The sequence below is a fragment of the Podarcis liolepis genome (assembly GCF_965112155.1).
Source record: "Podarcis liolepis genome assembly, chromosome: 3".
In the NCBI taxonomy this organism is placed as follows: Eukaryota; Metazoa; Chordata; class Lepidosauria; order Squamata; family Lacertidae; genus Podarcis; species Podarcis liolepis.
Window position 1 is genome coordinate 55197949 of NC_139557.1, and position 21120 is coordinate 55219068.

The 21120-nt window shown below is 42.7% G+C and overlaps 1 protein-coding gene across 3 annotated transcripts in view; it reads left to right on the forward strand.

Moving 5' to 3' along the window:
* LOC310704403 (dermatan-sulfate epimerase) overlaps positions 1-21120 on the forward strand; it is a 145652-nt gene that overhangs the window by 106114 nt on the left and 18418 nt on the right. Inside the window, exons 1-2 of one of the 3 annotated variants that reach the window (XM_083497778.1) lie at positions 3443-3996; positions 19576-20044. In XM_083497778.1, the coding sequence (XP_083353904.1) occupies positions 19629-20044 (416 nt within the window). In that variant the 5' untranslated portion in view covers positions 3443-3996; positions 19576-19628. Of the gene's footprint in view, positions 1-3442; positions 3997-19575; positions 20045-21120 lie in introns of those variants that run through there. The other 2 variants (XM_083497779.1, XM_083497780.1) reach the window with 2 other exon arrangements.

Below are 21120 nucleotides of genomic sequence, written 5' to 3' on the forward strand. Positions count from 1 at the left end.
CCCAGAGGGAAATGTAAAACAGTGGGTTAAATTTCACAAGAAGAGGCCTCAAGGAAAACTTGCTACGGGCTTTCCTTGCACTTAACACTATTTTGGATCTACAGCAAGGCAGAATAAACTAAGCTGCAGGGAATAATGAAAGTATGAGGGGTATGCACATCGGTGAAAAAGAAGGCAGGACTTGGGGGTTTTAGGTCACAATGCAGCTATGAGCTTGAATCACACACACAGAGAGAGAGAAGACTGAAAAGTATAAGGCAATTTACTTGCATTTACAGCTCTATAAATTGAGGTGATGATTTTATAGGCAACAAATGAAAGGAAAATATTTAGACATCCAAGCTGGATTACTGAAACATGTTGTATTTGGGGGCAGCCCCTGGTAATTATCTGGAAGCTTCAGCTGGTTCAGAAACAGCAACAGGACTAGGTCATGTCATACGAGTCTCGAAAGAGCTCTGCTGGACATCATCTTGTTCCAGGCTCAGTTCAAGGTGCTAGGTCCTAGCCTTTAAATACTTGCATCCGTGCATGAAAAGCAGACAATAGTGTTTCAACAAAGCACATGGAAATAACTACAGGACAAATACTGTGGAGAAATAAGAAGTGTGCATTTAGAATAGGAGGTAGGAAGTAGGGGAAACTAGAGTTATCAGTTATCAGTTAGCCTTCTCCCTCAGTTTTTGCTACCTGGCATTTTCCTTTTAAAACTTGTGCAAGATGAAAACACGTATCCATTTGAGTTTCCAAAATCTACTATCTGAACCTTCACTGAATCAGGCTACTTTGGTTCTCTGTTCAGGCTCTCATTTACATGCACAACACAGAAGCATATGAAAGATATGGCTAACCTATTCTTTTTCTTGAAGAAGAAAAAAACCAGTGTAAAACAAATTGGGTTTATATTTAGTGGTTTAGAAGTTTGCTTCCCCTTTTCTAACTATAAATTTGCATGAGAAGAAAATAGAAAAAAAATTCTTCTGAGAAATCTATTTCTAACAAAAGAAAGACTTTAAAACCACAGTGCTTTTGGGGAGGGATATTACAACAAGATATCAGAAGCTGTTCAGCATTTATTTATTTTTTGCTGATCTTTGCAAGCTTATTATCTAAGTAGCAGCAATGCTTAAAAGAGTTTGTGCAGCTGGTGGTTTGGTTGTGCTTGTGTGACCTAAACCTTTTCTTATCCCAGTCTAAACCAATCCTTTCCTAAAATGCCATGCCATGCCTTCCATTTTATTATTTTTATTTACTTTTCCTGTTGTTTTGTCCCTGTCTTTCTTAAGTATAAAATATTACTAGGTCTGACAGCATATAGGCTGCACCATGATAGAGAAGGGAGGCAAGCAAACCGGCCAAACCAACTCCTCTTCCTTAATTTCACAGCTACCACTGTGTGGGTATCTTTATTTTTCTCTGGCTGGCTCTGCTAAGCATCCTTTTGACCTTGTGGACTAACCAGCCCATCCTAAACCACTGTATAAAGTGGTTTAACACCTAGGCCTGAGGTGAAGAACAAGACCTCAGACCATTTCCCATCCCTACCCCTAAAAAACAATGTTTTTATTCAAGGGTTTAGTAATAAAACAGTTTGAGAAAATAGGGTAGAGAAAAGTTAATTTCACAGTTAGTTACGCGTAAGTGCAAAAAATAAACAACTAGCTATACCTATTCTAGGCTGTTTCCCTAGCCAAGTCACTTTGTATTCCTGTAGTCTTTTCCAGGCATCTTCTGCCTTAGTAGCTAACCCTCTTCTGTAACACTTAGCAGTATCCTGGTTCTCTTGAAAGTCTTCTCTGTTCTAGCTCTTGGAGTTTCCTTTTTATACTGATAATAATAATCACATTTCTTCTTACTGTGGGTGATGCCCCCCAAATAATAATTATGGACTCTGTCATCCCACATTGCAGTGGCTTTATTGAACAGTGCACAAGGTTAGACCAGATGACTTCCAAGACTGTCCAGAAGCTTCACTTAAGTCAAAACGAAACAGGCTGCATAGCTGTCTAAATTAGTTGATAAGACTGCAGTTCAAACAGCTACACTGGCTCCCAGTTTGTTTTCCTATCCGAACTTGTTTTAACACTTAAAACAAGAAATAGGCTGAAATAAGAAACTGCAAAGATACTACTACTGAGTAGTAGAAACTGTCTTTGTTTTGTTTTGTTTTTGCGTCTCTAATGACACATTATTTATCAATTTTTTTAAATTTATACCCAACTTTCTATATTGAAATATGGTCATGGCAGAGGAGGCGAAGAGGGAAGAGGAAAACAAAGCCCAAATTCATTTTATTCTTTCCCCATCCATGTCTGTCTTTTCATCAGGACCTGTTGGAGGTCAATATCCTTTCTCCTGTTATTTGTGCCCAGCATCTGGTACTGGGGTACTACCTCTGAACTTAGTGTCTTTGACATGTCTTTGTTTTGTTTTAGCTATGCATATATATTTTAAAAGCCTTTAAAACTAGGTTTGTATGGGACCTGGAGCAAACAACCGACAGTGGGTCCTCCCTGGTCTATGCAAAGTACCGTCTTTCCACACAGCTAATCTATGCTGCTAAAATGCTTCCACTTTGAAAATTGAGCATGAAACCTAGATCTCACAGCGCCAGTCACCTACTGGTGTCGATGAGCATGAAACAAATTAACTGAAGTTAGCGGGACTTGCTTCTGCATAAACATCCATAGGATCAGCTTGTCAGCATTCTTTGTTGCAGAGCTGCTCGTGTGGCTTGGAGGTGGGGAGCACCCATGGTATATATATACCTTACGAGGACATGTCAGCAACAGGAAGGCTACGGGCCAAACGGTGGCTATGGAAATGGATGCTTCCCACCCACCGACCCCCTTCCCATTTACCACATTTGGGTGTGGAGGAAGTGACACATGGGGAAAAGACTTCCCAGCCGACTAGCTTAGCCGTAGGGGTGAATCATTGTCTCTACTACTGGGCAGATGGGTGTCAGTTGTGGCAAGGTGTTGGCAGTGTGGAACTGTGTGTGCAGCCAGATAGCCTTCCCTAAGGTAGACTTCTCCCCTCAAGTAGCGTGGGACACCATTTGCCAGCGTTGAAGTAAGTGTCAGCTGCCAGTTTGACCTGCTTCTGTGTAGAAAACAGGGAGGGAGATACCATCTTGCCCCTGCGGAGGACGGCAATCCTATTTACTGTCAGGGGACGGTTGTTAGTTGTTGACTTCTGAGGGGCGCTTTTCTCCACAGAGGGCGAGTAAAGAAATGGGGGGAGGGAGGTCCTCGAAACATTCAGAAAAGCCTGTGCTTGTGCAGAGGAGTTGGGGGACTTTGGCGCCAACTGGGCTCTTGTGTTGAGCGCGCGCTTTTAAAAAGTTATCTTATAGGCCTGTAGAAGTGTTAACATCCCCAGCTACCAAAGGGAGGGGAGGAGTTGCTTGTTGGGAGGAAGCTTTTTTCCTCTCTGCAAGGCAGCGCGGGGTGAGGAGGGGGACAAATCCAGCCGTCCCCTCAGGGGCCGACTAAATGAGGCGCTGCACGGCCTCAGTCACCCAGAGAAGCCTGCCCGGGGGGCGCTTGCTCTTTTGGAGGGAAAACAACTTCAAAGGAGTTGGAAGCGCGCGGGCGACGCCTCAACTGCAAAAGAAGAGCAACAACTGCAGAAGCAGCAGCAGAGAAAGGGCTCCGGGCGGGAGGTGGGACTAAGGGGCTCCTCGCCCCTTTCCCCCTTCTCCGGTGACGTTGCGGTCTCCTCCCTCTGGCGGAGCCGAGGCGCCTGCAAAAGCCCTTTTGCCGCTCCGCGCGGCCCCGTGGTCTTCCGTCCGTCCCGCCACCCGCCCGAGCGAGCATCCACCGCGCCCGCGGAGGGGCCACGACTTCGCTTCTTCGCCCGCCCGGAATGAGCGCTTGACTCCGGGAGGCAGCGCTAGGAGGCGCGGAGGCGGCCGGGTCCAGAGCGCGGGGGTCGACCTCCTGCCTCCGCCATGGAGTGAGAGGGTCTACGCAACGGGCAGCTGGGGGAGAGGTAAGCTCTGGAGAAACCCCCACCCCCACCCCCGACGGCAGAAATGGCCGGCCGGGCATCCTCGTAGCTGGGGAACTTTCCTCGGCCCTGCTCGGGGTTTGGGGGCGCTGCTGGGTTTGGAGGGCAGTGAAATGCGCGGAGGGCGAGGCCAGCGCGCTCTGCAGATGCCCAGAGGCAATGTATTTTGACAGCTGAGGCAAAGCCAGTGGTTCGATGAGCGGGGGCGGGGGGGGGCGGAAATGGGGGGTGGCGCCCTTGGGTGCAACTTTCCCTCCTGAACTTAGGCGCAGACAATGAAGCCCCAGGGTAGGAAAGCGCCAGAACTTCAGGAGCATCCTGGCTTGGGGAGATGAGTTGAAAGGAAGCTCCACGAAAGTCATTAGGAGTAAGCATGTCTGCAATTAGGCTGGGGGTGGACTTCGATGAGAGGAAGATCCGCTCTACTTGGAGGCTTCTCCCCTCTCACAGAAAATCGAAGGGACCAAATTGCTCATCCCTTTAGGCTTAAAGGACTGGGGCCGGGTCTGGGTGGGTGAGTTTGTGCGTGTTGCGGCTGATGCTGAGGCTCAGAGATGTGTGTTTTGCTGTGCCTCTCCATCAGTATGTAAGCTGAACTCATCTCCCTCTGATCTCCACAAAAGCAAGCCCTCTGCTTCACCCTCAAATGTGAAATGCCAGCAGTCTGAGCAGGATTTACACAGCAGTCGTATAGGCACTTGGGAGTTTTTCCGTTGCTAGTTCACCTTTTCATTCTTCGCTCTCGCCAAGTGTCATGCCAAGAGCAACAGACTCCCAAGAACAAAAAACAAGAGCAAGGGCTAGCAGCTTCTTGTGAAGTTGAAGAAGTTCTGAGAAGGCCTAAGGTTTTAGGCCTTGGCCTTGCTCTTGTTTTTGTTCTTGGGAGTCTGTTTGGCAGGCATGACTTTTGAGTGAAGAATCAAAGGGATAACTCCTGCCTGCCCAGCAGTGAAACAGCCACTAAAGGCAGGATTGCTCTGTAATGTTACAGCCAGCCATAGACTTCTACAGAACAAACTTGTGCTCAGGAGTAAATCTCACTGAGGTGAATGGGAATTACTCCCTGGTAAGCATGTTTCGTCTCAGACCGTTTCCACCCATCAGATTGCAGCCTTAGACCATTTCCACACATTACGCTGAAATGTACCTTTGATCTTCTTGCACTTCCACATGCAAATGTTGTTAAGGTGGGGCAGAACACAGAAAATGGTTAAATGTCCAGTTTCGATCTAGTCAAGATTATGCACTTGCATTAGACTGAACACCAGTTCAGCCTAATCCTTTCCATGTTTCATTGGGAACAAGTAACCCCAGAGTCAGTCACAACTGGACCTAATGGTCAGGGGTCCCTTTACCTTTATGTATGGAATTGCAGCATCAGTGAGTCAGAATTTGCTTTATCTGACTATGGAAAGGTGTGAGCCAGTGACCTAGCGATGTCAGCCCCTTTGGAGATACCCAGCAGGTCTACCCTGCTTAGAGTGCTTACCCTCTGTTATTCTGAACTACATTCTGGAATGAGTGCCATTCTACTTCTATAACTGTTATAATCAAAGCCACAAATACAAAACTGACCACATTATCTTGCATGGAGATGCATACATTGAAAAGTTAACGGGAAGAACCCATAGTCTGGCAGCCTTTAACCATGCTGACTGCATAAACAAAAGGCAGGTGAGACTCTCTGAGGGGTGAAAACTAATATTTGTTAAGTGAATTTGAGCCCACACTCTTATACTAAATAACCCTTCCATGGCTTCACACCAATCTTCTGTAGTTTCTCTTTGACCCCTTTTTGAAGGTGCCACACTTCAAAAGTTAGAAAAATGTTCCACCGTGTCTCTGACTCTTTCACAATGGATTCCATTGCAACAGCTTTGGTTTCCAGAGGTACTGAGGAGGAAAAAGGGACAAGAAGGGAAAGGATGAATACATTGCAAATGGAGCAAAAAATAAAGGAGCGCTGCTGCTGTGCTTTCCTGGTAATAGCTTTGTCTGCCAAAGTACAGTAGTAACTTACATGCATTTAACTTGTTCGCTGTCAGCTTTACGTGCTTGGCAACAATAATTTTTTTAAAAAATGGAAACTGGGTAGGTGTACAGAGAAAAAAGACTTTGGCAATCTCACCTACCATTGCACCCAATGTGTTTTCACTATATGTGATTTTGGCTTTATGCGCTATCCCTGGAACGTAACCCCCACATACGTTTTGGGTCTGATGTATGCATTGTACACACATGAAATAAAGGCAAACGTGCATCTCAGTTTCTCTCACTGGAGCACTTAATCATATTTTAATAACAAAGGAAACTGACAAGGCAGTGTGAAAGTAATATCATCAAAAATCACTGCCTTGTATATGTGGCAATTGCTTTGCTTGCTTAGGGCAAAGATATGGAGGCAAAAAAACCTCCCAGAAATATGGGACTACTCTTTTAAATATTGTTGCAGTAACATGACTTGCAAACTCTTGCTTCCGCTATCTTTCAAAATCAAAGTTGGTTGGTGAGCTCAAAGAATACAAGATGTGGTTAACATTACAAAGTAAAGAAGCAAAGCAGAACTGGCAAAACTAACTGCAGTAATAAGGTATCGATCAAATAAGAAATTAAGACTACAATGGAAATAGTTTGAAGATTATATCTCCAAACACTGCACAAAAAATAATATGTTTGGATTAATGCTTGTAAAGTCGAATAAGAATAAACGATAGTAAGTTAAGAGAATTAAGAAACAAAGATATACAGTAAATTGCAATGTGAAATACAATAATACTACAAATGTTGGTGGAGGAAAGTCACAAGGGTGTTTTAATGTTTGTAATTGGTGTTAGTATTGTATGTGAAATATTTGTGTTTATCTGTTTGTTTGTGTGTGTGTGTGTGTGTGTATAGAAGAAGAAGCAAAGCAGAGCTAGAGTTCAATTATCAAAGAAGTTTGTAACATCATAGTGAAACATGCCATTCCTTTGACGGCAGGACTACATAATAGTAGGTGCTGGAGCATTCATATCTTACGGTGTCAGTCCTAAATACACTTACTTTGAAGTAAGCCCCATTGGCACAGTAGGTCATATTTCCAAGAAAACATGAATAGGATTGTGCAACATATAACATATCGTTCTTTGGAATGTAGGCATCATTGTGTAATGCCCTGAGCTAACTCTGCACTCAAGTCAAAATATTGTCTTCACAGGTTTTCTTATCAGAGCAGTTTGAGGTCATAAGCTCAGCATTACCTTTTACTGCATTTGTCAGCAGATAAAACAAAGAATATGTCTATCAAAAATAGTTATGAAAGAAATGCAGATAAACATTTCTTTCCCAGGCACCATTAATATTTTGAGACAGCTAGGCAGAACGAAGCAATTCAGTTCTTCAGATTCTTGCACTGTTTACCATTCTCCAAGTTGGCATGAATACTACAGGAAAAGGCTCAGAGAAGGAGGGAACCCTGGTGATAAAGGCATGCACAAACAGGGCAGCTATTCATCATCTCGGATCTGTTCCTAACAATGTCAAGGTTTGTAGTATCGCCTTTGACAGGTAGATGGAGCTTGATCTCTCCTCTGTTGTTTTAAATCATTGAGTCTTAGATATCTGAACTTATACTTTTCAGGAGTGTGGTCAACTTTCAGCATCTGTATGTGTAAGGAAATTATAAGAGTTATTAGAAACAGTAATGCATAAACGTTTGATTTTGTTTTCTATTTGCCATGGGTGTAGTTAATGTGCAGGATTGCAATCCCAGGCTTGCTAACTGGAAAGAAACAACTCGCTGAAGGTTGTTTTGAGTACGTTTCACAGGGCTGGACTCTTAAGTTATATTTTGGTGTACCTAAGGTTCTCTGGATAGCTCTCATTGTCCCAATACAAAGTTCCACTAGTGAATACTTCGCGAGTGTAGAGAAGTCCCACGTAAAAGAGCACCAAGATTATGCGTGCGTATAAGCTTCATGTACGCCTAAGAGCTTTCACATTCATAAGAAGCCATTATGTCAGCGTGTGCTCACATTCACTAGAGAAACTCTTCACACTGTAAGATGAACTGACAACACACTATATCACATCCCTCCACTGCTTTTTACTGTAAAAGCCAAACAACAGTTGGTTTCACTATGAAAGAGAACCTGATCTCGGCATCTTCTCCATTTTTCACAAATGGTTCCCCCCTGCTTTTCTTGCAGCGCATGCCACAGTTCAACTTCTACCTACACGAGTTCAACAGACACTTGTTGGATTCCTGCATTTGGTTCCCCATCTTCTGTGCACATTTGGAACAAACTGTATTTTTAAGCAATTCAATCTACTAACTCATCCCACAAGCAAATAAATAGGTATGGGCCCATTTATCATTCAGATTTCACACTTTAAAATTTGCAATACAGTTCTCAGCTTAAAAAAAAATACCAAAATGTATACTTAGTGCATATTGAGATAAAGCATGCATTTAATTTGTGATAAAATATATTAAAATATAATATCCATAATTCACCCTCAAGCAATACCTACTGAAGTCCTTGGAGTACCATATGCCACATTGTCTAAACCACTGAGCCTAGGACTTGCTGATCGGAAGGTCAGCAGTTCGAATCCCCGCAACGGGGTGAGCTCCCATTGCTCAGTCCCAGCTCCTGCCAACCTAGCAGTTTGAAAGCACATCAAAGTGCAAGTATATAAATAGGTACTGCTCTGGTGGGAAGGTAAACGGCGTTTCCGTGTGCTGCTCTGGTTTCTCCAGAAGTGGCTTAGTCATGCTGGCCACATGACCCGGAAAAACTGTCTGCAGACAAACGTTGGGTCCCTCGGCCAGTAAAGCGAGATGAGCACAGCAACCCCAGAGTCCTTCGTGACAGGACTTAACTGTCAGGGGTCCCTTTACCTTTTTTAAAGCCTGGTAGTGATCAGGTGTGAAGTGAAGCAATTAGGCTTCTGAAGGCTTCTGCTACAAATCCTGAGCTGAAGCATCACTTAGTTTAGCCCTGTTCTCAAACCTGCTGCATCAAGAACTGAGGACTACAACTCCTTGACACTCTCATTGATGATAGCTCTTCTCTGCCAACAGTTTAGGAATTCAGAGCAAAGGCAAATCTTTATGTCTGAATATAGCCAGAGGAATTAAAACTTGTTAATGATTTCCAAACTAGAGAAACTATTTTGAGAAATATGTCTCCATTTAAATTCAGCCTCTGTAAATGTTCAAGTAGACAAGCCTTTGGATTGGGAATATATCTTAGAATAAGATGACTTTCTCAAGAAATAAACTTCAAATTATGTAACCAAAACTTAGTGTGCTGGATATCTCTTGGGTTAAGTATGGCTGTTTTAGCCATTCCTTTGTTTCTGAGCCATTGTGTAAAAAGCATCAAGTTGACAGAAGTCAAGGATGATTGATTATTTTGTTTTTTTTTATACCACCTCTCCTCATTGCATTCATTGGTGCATTGTGGGGGCTTTGGGGAATCAGGGACACCCCTAGTAAATGCTGTATAACCATCCCTGTATCTTCTGTGTGGTAGAAACTTCTACTAGTTCAGAGTTCTTAGTTTAGTGCACAATCTGTGGCCACAAATGCTTACATTCTCTTTTACACACCTGTGTGTGGAGGAGGATAAAGGATGTGCAAGCGTCACACTCTACAGGCAAGTTTTCCTCTACCCTCATGAACCTCTTTCCCTGCAGGAATGTCCTGCCTTTTCCTCCTCAGCTGTAGCAGTGAAGCTGCTGTTACTAGTTACTAGAGTGGGCATAAATGGGCAGGGCATAAATAAATTATTATTATTATTATTATTATTATTGGTGATGGTGGTGTTAATGTTCAGGATTCAGTGGCAGGTTACCTCTAAGACAAGTGTTATTCACCAGCCTTTCATCTACTTTAATTATATTGCATGATCACAAAATAATCCCTTTGCACAATCAACAGATTGAGGTTGAATTTTGACAAGACAGACGTATTGCTTTTGGGGAACAGGAGGCGGGCAGGTGTGGAGGACTCCCTAGTTCTGAATGAGGTAACTGTGCCCCTGAAGGACCAGATACACAGCCTGGGAGTCATTTTGGACTCACAGCTGTCCATGGAGGCTCAGGTCAATTCTGTGTCCAGGGCAGCTGTTTATCAACTCCATCTGGTACGCCTGCCCGCAGACTGTCTCGCCAGAGTGGTGCGTGCTCTAGTTATCTCTCGCCTGGACTACTGCAATGTGCTCTATGTGGCGCTACCTTTGAAGGTGACCAGGAAACTACAACTAATCCAGAATGCGGCAGCTAGACTGGTGACTGGGAGCGGCCACCGAGACCACATAACACCAGTCTTGAAAGACCTACATTGGCTCCCAGTACGGTTCCAAGCACAATTCAAAGTGTTGGTGCTGACCTTTAAAGCCCTAAACGGCCTCGGTCCAGTATACCTGAAGGAGCGTCTCCACCCCCATTGTTCTGCCCAGACAATGAGGTCCAGTGCCGAGGGCCTTCTGGCGGTTCCCTTGCTACGAGAAGCCAAGTTACAGGGAACTAGGCAGAGGGCCTTCTTGGTAGTGGCACCCGCCCTGTGGAACGCCCTCCCACCAGATGTCAAAGAGAAAAACAACTACTAGACTTTTAGAAGACATCTGAAGGCAGTCCTGTTTAGGGAAGCTTTTAATGTTTAATAGACTACTGTATTTTAATATTCTGTTGGAAGCAGCCCAGAGTGGCTGAGGAAACCCAGCCAGATGGGCGGGGTATTAATAATAATAATAATAATAATAATAATAATAATAATAATAATAATAATAATTATTATTATTATTATTATTATTTCATTAACTTGGATTTCTCTAGATTGGGATCAGACTGAGACAGTGTCATGCAGCATGTCTTGATATATAAGATCTCTGATGTTGTACCACAATCGCCTGTAGAGTTTGGCAAAATGATATTCTCCATCGGAACGATGATGGCAGAGAGAGATGCAAGGTGGCAGTTATATGGGTGCATTTGTTTACTTCAAAGCAGCTGGAGAAAGAGCAATGCATGGAGGGTTGTCTTTTTTCATCCTTGAGGCCGCTTGGGAAACTCACCCAACCTACTGCACCTGGAACTATATGTGGAGAATGAAGAGTGTCGCTGCCTGCTTAATGGAGCACAGCTGTGGCAGCCTGAGGAAGCTCCAGCCACCATAAAAAGCAAGCCTAGAGTGAGAGACTAGGGTGGTGTCAGCGGCTGTGTTTCTCTTTATGAGAGTTTTGTAGGTGGATGTTATTAATGATCCCCATGTCTTCTGAAGGTATAGCTTTACATCATAGTTGGGACTTGAACTGACCCCTAAGTGATCATAGGATTCTAATTAAATTCCACTTCTCTCCTGCTATTTTCTCAACTCTGACCAGTTTTTCTCCTTGTCATGCTGGAGTTCTGTTAGAGTATCAATTAAGCTGGTGGTGGTCTCTTGTAGTAAGGCTGGCACAAATTCATTGCTACCCCAGCATAATGTTTCCTTTGAATAATTGTGCTTGTGCTGTGATTTAGGACCAATCCTATATGACTCAGCAGGCGTAACCCAAGGATAGAATTGTTCTTTTCCTGTTTCTTGGCTTCTCAAAATTCCATTTGGCTTAATCAATGACTTTTGAGTACTGTTCCATATTGAAATCTGCAGCTGACACTTTTCTAGAGAAAGAATAAGGAGTGACCTTCTTGAACTTGTGATCTATTGGTATGTAGAGAACTTGCAGCTGCTATTGTCATAATCGTAAACTGGAAAACTGAAAAATATATGCCTGCAAAGATCTGTTTAAACAGTTGAGGAGGGGAGGGAAACATCCAAAAGCAATTTATTGAGGAAAATTTCAACATAATTTATGACCAACTACATAGCAACATAGTTTTGGGTGGTTTTTTATTTTTGCATTTTTGTAAGTTGATATCAGCAATAAAAAAAGCTTATTGTTAATGCTTTTAAAATATTATTGGATGATCACACTGAAATATGGTTCAGTCTAACTTAACAGAACTGACTAAAAGCACTTCTGTTACAGTCTGTCACTGAATTGGTAAATCACTTTTATAATGATGGAGTATTATTTGCTTTAACCACTTATTCTGTATTATTGTTTTCAGTAAAATGTTACTGTTTCATTTGCACTTCTTCCGTAACAAATCTAGATGCAGAATAATACAAGATATAGGGAGGGCCTAAAAAAACTAAGTCATACTTGATGAGTTATGCCACTGAAAGCAATGAATATAAGTTGCTGAAGTTAATTGTTTTCAGTGAATCTGCTCTGAACATGGCTAACATTGGATGTCAGGTATTATCAATGAAAAAGAGTTTTCAGTGTTTAAAATACTATTAGAAAATTCATATTTACATTTAAAGGTCACAGGGCCTGTTGCTCTGAAATTAGGGATTGGTCACAATACTTGAAGCAAATGGCATCACTCCACATGATCAAAGGAATGTCTTTAACAATTAAAGTAATAAAACAATCTTAAGTGATTTTCTGTAGACAGTCTTGGGTGTAATTTCATAGCAAGGAGGGGGTGGCTCAGGGAATGTGGGAAACCCCTTGACACAGACTTGCTGAGAAGTGCTTATGAGTACATTTTGTAAAGGAGAAAGAAACATAATGCACCAGATTCCATTAAGAGATCCTGCTAGCAGAAGCCTGAAGGACTTACGCTGGTGTAATGGGGCTTCACCTCCCCACACACCACATTGAGTTGGTTGCTAGTTGCCAGGTTGAGATACTTCTTTCAACGTATTAATTGTGCCAAATATATCCCTGATTTGTACTTGCAACCGCGTGTGTGATGGATAGTAAAGGGTAGCCAAGAATCTAGGACAGGTGTGTGATGGCAGCAGGCAGACACTGACTTCAGGGGTAAGATATAATACATGAATGCATAGCATTTACCTATTCATGGCTACTCTGTCCGTACTATTAAAAAGAATTAATACTGTATTGGAATGGCAGTTTATCATTAACCCGTTTCTGCTAACAACAGAAAACTTCATTGTGATCTTTTCTTAGTAACAATTGTAGCATGATTCTTTTGTTGTTTTGGGAAGATACAAAACAGATTTTGTTGTTTTAGGAAGATACAAAACAGCAGCATAGACTAAGTAGCAATGCAGAGTGTTCCTGGATGCCTAGTTAGAAAACATTTGTCTTTCTACCATGATTCTGGGTGATTTGGATTTTCATGTCTTGTGAGAAGTAGATTATTTCTATATGGATTGCCTTTTACATTTGTCTCAAGGTGATTTGCAAACATGCTGTAAAAACAGATTTTAAAACTGTATAACAAACAACTGAAGATAGGCAAAGACCTTTTCCAGCCAGTGGGAAAAGCTTGTTGAAACCAAAAGTTTCTTCATTTGTTTCCAGAAAGTATAGATAGTGAGCTCCTGTTATATCTTGACAGGGATGATGTTTACAAAATAGAAGCAGTCACAGTGACAGTGCTGAAACCCTGCTTTGAGTTACTATGGTTATTTTGGGGACTTTAAGGAGAAACTCCTGTACAACTCAGTGACCTACTGAGAATCTAAGTTATAAAGTCCTGAGGTTATTTTGTAGCATATAGAATCATAGAACTGTAGAACTGGAAGGGATCTATTCCAAACCCCTGAAATGTAGGAATATGCAGCTGCCCCATGCAGGGATTGAACCTGCAACATTGGCGTTATCAGTACCTGAACTTTGCCTGGTAGCAGATTGGAAGACTATGCAAATGATGCAAACAAGATGTAATATGCTGCTGGTAATTTGACCCCACAAGCAGCATAGCACCCTGTTCTGCACCTCCAAACAAAGTTCAAGGGTAGCCCCACATTGCAGTAATCCATCCTTGAGGTTACTGATGCATAAATAACTGTGTTCAAGCTATCACAATCCAGGAATGGCCATAGCTGTCGTAGCAGATGAAGCTAGTAAAATGTGTTCCTAGCCAATGAGGACACCTGCACCTCCAGTGACAGAACTGGATTTAGGAGCACCCATTATCACATCTTCACTTGAAGCAGTCATTTCAGACCATAGAAAGTTTCACACTGCCTGTGTATTTTACAGCACAATCCTGTATATGGCTACTCAGAAGTCCTACTGAGTATAGCAGCTTTAATTACATATATAGAGCACTAACAATGAACAATACTCTTTGGTCACATTGGCTCTGCAGTTCACCATTCTACACTTTCCTGTTGTTGAAACAGACAGTTACTTTTTATTACAAAGTAAGAAAAAAAGAAATATAGACAATATTTCTTTAAATAGGAGCTGCGGTTTTTTAGCCACACTTAAATTCAGGTTGATTCTGGAGGATGGAAATCAGCTTTTAGTTTTTGAAAGTTATATTTGGATCTTGCTGCTTTGTTGATTATAATAATACATTGAAAAGATTTTTTGTCAAAGAAAATATTTCTGCCTGGTTCTAAAAGCATATGTTTGTGTTCTTATCAAGTATGCTAAATAATATGCAAAAAGTAGTGTTCTGCATTGTGACTGAAAATCTCTGCATACGGTTTTCTTAGGAGGCAATCCACCTCTTGACTATCAGCAGTGGGGCTTGGTGAGAATGGCATAGCGGCTGCCACCGCCACCAGCAGCAGCTTCCACTCACCCACTCTCTTAATAAGTACCTTGTTGCATGCTTCACCTGTGGAGCTTCCCCATCAATGGCAGAGCTCTCCCCATGGCAGAAGTCAGCAGAGCTGAGCAGGGGACTCTGCCTTTTCCAACCCCCCTCCAGCACAGCAGGATGCTTGGCATTACTGCTTCTCAAGACAATTTTATTGATTGCTTCATTGCTCATCACGTGACTGTGCAACTGGTCCATATTGTGGGGTAGGACAAAGCTATTTCCCCCAAATGTTTGTAAGAGAAGGGAACTTAAGCAGTCAAGTAATTCAGTGGTTTTCAACCAGTGTGCCATGGCACCCAGGGGTGCCTTGAATGATAATCAGGAGTGCTGAGGGCAACACTGGCCTCTGTCCCTCTTTCCTTCCCTCCTTCCCTCTGTGATACCCTCTTGCGTCTCTGCCTCCCAAAGGCTTGCACAGCTGTTGGTTGCAGCTACCAGCTCCCCAGGCGAATGGTGCCTCTGGGGCTGGCCAGGCGGTGCTTCCCAGGTCCCTGTAGGGCAGTGTGAGGAGGCACCTCTTTTAGGGGCAGAGCAGGGGGCAGCTCAGAGATCAGGGGCAGCAGCTGCGGCTGCTCAGAGGACTCCCAATGAGAAGGGAGAGGAGAGGAGGCTGACGGAACACTCCATAAGGGAGGATGAGAAGCTGCGAGCTCTGCGCTGCGAGCTCTGCAGGCAAGGGGTAACATAACTGGGCTCCTGAGCCTCACAGGGGTGCCGCAGAAAGAATGTAGTTGTTCAAGGGAGCTGAGGACTCAAAAAGGTTGAAAACCTCTGACGTAATTCAGTTCAGTGGCAGAATGTAACATACAGTACCTAAATAAATGACTAACTAGGATTTCCTCAAAAGCCTGAAACTGGAAATATTTTGCAAACTCCTTTGAGTAGTTTGTGTCTGAATTGTTCGTACAGTACAAGGGAACAACAGTTGCTGTGTTTCATCTCCTTTTGTCTGTCTGTCTTATACTGTGTATGTGTGTGAAGGAATCTGTTATCTGTAGAAGACTGTGGGTAACTCAGCATTGTTCTACCTTTGGAGGCATACTGCGTTTAGAGCAACCTTTCTGAAGGGAACCTGGTTGAAGAAGGCCAACACAGAGTGGAAGTGGAATGGAAAGCTTGGAATTAATATTGAGTTCATTCTTGTAGGCATGGCCTAATAATGTGCCTAATGATAAAGGCACAATCCTCTCATTTCCCAAAGTCCAAAGCACCAACTAATACATTGAACAATAGTGGCCCACAGGATTCAGGACAGGGATTCCACCAATTGCAGTTGGAGTGGGAAAGTGTTCCTCTTGATGCAGCTTAGGATTCAAATTCACCTCTTTCACTGCTGTGGATGGAATAACTCAGCTTTTTTTGCAGGGGTAGAGAATGATGTGACTAGAGAGCAGATACTTTTGTGTGGCATTGATACAGCCTGTTCTACTTAAGTGTTGATACAATACTGTGCCAGTAATAAAGAGAGAGAGTTTGCCCCACCTACCGTAGTATTTAATTTATGCCAAAATACAAGGAGGGAACCTTTCAGCCCAGCAGCCAAATAACACAACTATTCTCGCAGGTTCAAGCTCTTAGGATTATGTTCAACAGCTCCACAAGCCAGCAAATAAATTTATAAGCAGTCCATTGACTTTTTTGTGTGTAAAGTTCCCACTTGAATCATTACTCCTGTCCCCAAACATTAATTTATTAGTCTAATTTTGGGAACCTATGGTTTGGAAAACTTGATCTCGGTGTGTGGCTTCTGTTTATTTTAACTTCTAACATGTTTTCCCCTTTCTGAATCTTATGAAATGGCTTTCGCTCAGGAAAAACATCATTGTGCAGTAGGTTTTGGATGTCATTTTTCTCCCCTTGCCCTCGGCTTACTTCTGGTTTTAATAATTGAAAACTACTGTTCATTATTTACATAAATCCATCTCTCTTGGTCTTGCTTTCTCTAACCTTTCCCCTCTTGAGAATTTCAGGAATTCTCTGGCTTTCCTCTGGGGAATCCTAGCCTGTTTTGTCTAAGACCTGTGTTGAGTCGGTAGGTAATTTTGATGGGAGGAAAGAGAAATAGCCATGGTTAAACAGTCTTGTTTTGTTTTTTACTTTCACAGAGTGTGCCATTTTTATTTTTTTAATCCCTTTTTAAACAGGCGGGTAGTTGGGAAAATATACATTTTTACTTTGCATTCAACTTTTAAAGTGACAGGCTGTAAATCTGCACATGTGAAATCGAAGGGTTCTTTTAAGCTAATAGGAAAAAAAACACATGCCCTAAAGGCCAGCTATTTCAAATACATTTCCAGGATCTACTCTGCTGTTTTCCCCTCTCCTCTTAATGAAGACGTGTCACAGCTAGAGGCTTTATACACAGTTCTAATGACTCCTGTACAAGCCTCCCACATTCCAAATCCTTTACTCCACAGCTGTGAACGTCAGCCAATCCGACATACACAGCCTTGGCTTGGCTGATGTTAACATGATCTCTCTCTCTCTCTCTCTCTCTCTCTCCCTCCCTCCCTCCCTCCCTCCCTCTCCCTCCCTCCCTCCCTCCCTCCCTCTCCCTCCTCCCCTTTGTGCAAGTACAGTAAGAAACTACTTATATTAATTGTCTTGATTGTTGAAAAGACTTTTTAATAGCCCAGTATTTAATGATGCCTAATAAATTAGACCTTTCTGTATATCTGAACCTTCTGGGTAGGGTGGCCAGATGCAAAGGAGGAGAGGGTTCTTGCAGCTGCATATGAAAGAGGGAAATTTAGCAGTTATGGAAGCCACTCATGCTGAAATTCCCTCATCTACCTATTAAAGGTGCAGGAGCCCTGTCCTCTTGGACTCTCCCATCCTTTTCCCGTTACAGGTGAGGAGGAGGAGAGGATTCAAGTCCTGCAGCATGAGAATGCTATGCCCATAAAAATATATACCGTATTGGCCCGAATATAAGCCACACCCAAATGCAGTATAAGCCACAACATTAAAATTCCGGGGGGGGGGGGAGAGAAAAGACAATACCCCAATATAAGCCGCTCCCTTAAAATTCCACAGGCACTCACACCCGTAAATGGCAAATGTTCCATTTTACCGTATGTCTGTTTCAGCAGCGATATCGTTAAAGCCCATTTTTGTAAGGTCGCAAATTTAAGCCGCACTTTCACTTTTCATGGTCAGAATTTGGAAAAAAGTGAGGCTTATATTCAACCCAATGCGGTATTTATGTTTGAATTGAAATTGTGAAGCCTTTGCAAGTACAGGGGGTGAAAGATGAAGTTAGTAACTAGAGACAGATGCAAGTCTTTGTTAGAATAATATGCTTCATCAAATATTGATTTTACCCCTGCCAATGTTACAACACTATGCCTGCATAGGTGGTGGGATAGCAAGTAATACTTAATAAAGATTAATGCCCCCCCCCCAATCTTTTGCCATCCTGTCACCACAGCCATGATAAGGCCATTATTCCAACTAATTATACAGGCAGTAATAGTCTCACTGGGGAACAAAGATCTCATACATGAAGATGGGAGGTAGGGAATGCATCACTATTGTGTTTTTTTACACCCAAAGTTGTTGTTGCGTATAGTGCCCACAAAAGGCAAGCTGTGCTTTATGGAGGTCACATTCACATCTGTCCAAGATAGTGCTTGGGTTCCAATATACTTCTCCCCCCCCCCTTGCATTTCCTTTACCCACAGCTGCTATGAGGCCTGTAGTGAGCGTACTGCTGCTGTTGATTCTGCTCATCCTTGTGCATGCCCCTCCCCTGCCAAATGCAGCTTCCCCTTTAAGTGCAGGCAATCCAAAGGGCTGTACCATATTATAGAATTTGTTTGTTTCACAAGTGGAGCAATTTGCTGGGATAACTGGTTCTCCATGCAGGCCTTCTCCATGCCCACATTGCCAAGTACATTCATTCATTTAGTATATTCATTTATTTATTTAACAAATTTTATATACTGCTTGATTGTAAGAAAACCTCGATAAGTGGTTTGCAAGAACATTAGTTGTGTGAAAGGTATGTATGTGTACTGGACTGATGGGTAACTTCCATGTAGGTCTGGGGGAAGGGTAATTTTTTTGTATGCAACAACATGGTTAGTGGGTAGTTGTGGATTTTACAGGAATGCTGTGGGAATTTCTCTTTGTTGCTACATTGGCTTTTGTTTATATAGATATTGCTGCTCTGTTGAATCTGTGACTGATAGAGTAAAGGGTCAGGAGTACATTATGCCTGCAGTTGTCATAGTCTAGTGGCTGCTCAGCATTCCAGGCTCATCAGATTGTCCTACTCTGAGCTATTCCCCCCCCCAACACACACACACACACACACACACACACCTATTAAGGTTCCTCTCCTTGAGAGTTGTGAACTTTTAAAGACTGCATGCATTTCAGATTCAGCAATTAGCATTTAGGCACATGTGGAGCATTCTGCATAATTATATAAGGTGTTATACAGTGGTGCCCCGCAAGACGAATGCCTCGCAAGACGGAAAACTCGCTAGACGAAAGAGTTTTCCGTTTTGGAGGTGCTTCGCAAAACGAATCTCCTATGGGCTTGCTACGCAAGACGAAAATGTCTTGCGAGTTCCTGCGGGAGTTTTTTCCTTTCCCCCCCTTTTTCTAAGCCGCTAAGCCGCTTATCAGCTGATCCGATAAGCTGATAAGCCGCTAAAAGCCGCTAATAGCGCTAATCTGCTAATCCATCAATGGGCTTGCTTCGCAAGACGAAAAAACCGCTAGACGAAGAGAATCACAGAACGGATTCTTTTCGTCTTGCGAGGCACCACTGTACTTGACATTGCATGGATCTGAATGAGATATAGAGAGATATGGAGCACCTTGTAAATGTGTTTTCAGTTTTTGAATACTCAGAGGCTTTACACAAAGCTAACCATAACTATCACTCTTGTTCCCTCCCCCTTTGTCCCCTCCCCTGCCATCCAGGCTCCTTCAAAGATGGTCCGGCTGCCACTGAGACCTGGAGCTCTAATGCCACAATGAGGACTCACACACGGGGGGCTCCTAGTGTGTTTTTCATACATGTGGTTTGCTTCGCACTGGTTTACAGCAACAATAACAGCCCAAGCACTGTTGTTCCTTTTGTCAATGCCAACTACGACAGCTACCCAATGCTCTACTTTTCCAGAGGAGAGATGCGGGATTTGCGATTCAAGGCCGCCAGTTCACACCAACACATTTCGGCTCGGTTGGCTGAGGCCGTGCAGACCATGCTGTCAAACCCTTTGGAGTACCTTCCTCCCTGGGATCCCAAAGACTTCAGTGCTCGATGGAATGAGATTTACGGCAACAACTTGGGTGCTCTAGCAATGTTCTGCCTGCTTTATCCAGAGAACCTGGAAGCTATCAATATGGCCAGAGATTACATGGAAAGAATGGCGGCGCAGCCTAGTTGGTATATTTTTATCTTTGTTTCTACTGCCCCCTCCCCACAAAAAAAACCATTTGTACTTAAAAAAAAAGATTTATATGAAGAGAAAGCAAGAAAAAGGGTAGGACATTTTGGTTTTCTTCCTTAATTTTGTTTGAAATGAGTGCACATTTTCCTAAGCCTAAAGACATGGCAGATGCTTATACTGTAACTCCCCCCCCAAACTACACATTATGTTAGTCATGTATGTAAACATGCATGCTTAATCAGACTGCTTTTATTTTGGAGAAAAATCAGCTATGACACACTGATGCGGAATGGGCTCAGAATCCAGAACAGGGCTTGTACCCATTTATTGCTGAAAATCCCCCCTGCCTGGTTGCCATTTGTCTCTTGAGGTGCTGCTTAAAGTAAAGGTTCTGTCTGTAGTCATGACATAGTGTCATTGTTCCCATGGGGCATTGTTCTCGTTGGGAACCCCACTGGGCTCTTGTAGGCAGCAAAATGGTAGCTTTTTTATATATTAAAATAGAAAAAGGAAGAAAATTCCTTGGCCGCTTCATTTTTATTTATAAATTCTGAACTGCCCTGAGATCTACAGGTATAGGTAGCGTACAAATTTAATAAATACATAATAATAAATAAGTATTAAAGGCTAGGACTTCTTCCTAAAAGGTCTTAAATGTCCCCTTCCATGGGCAGGCCCTTTTTTACAAGCAACAAATAGTCCTGCCAAAGAGGAAGGGATATTTGGCTCAGTCTTTGTTTATATGATAGCAGAAGAACATTATTTCAATATGAGTACTCAGTTACAAATATATCAAAACTTAAATGTGTTAACAGTTCATAATAGGAGTTTCCACCCTGCACAAAGTATTTATTATGCTGTTTGCATTCTTTCCTGCAGTCTTTTCGACTTTATAATACTGTTTTAATACTGCCATGCATTGCTTTCTCACTTAGGTGCCTAATGAGTGTTAAAATTATCTCCTACTTACTTCCATATCATTTGGTATGCTGTTCTTAATTACATCCTAGAAAACTCATATTTGCAATCAAATGAGCCACGGCAAATTCTTGCTCATATTCTGGTTTATCCT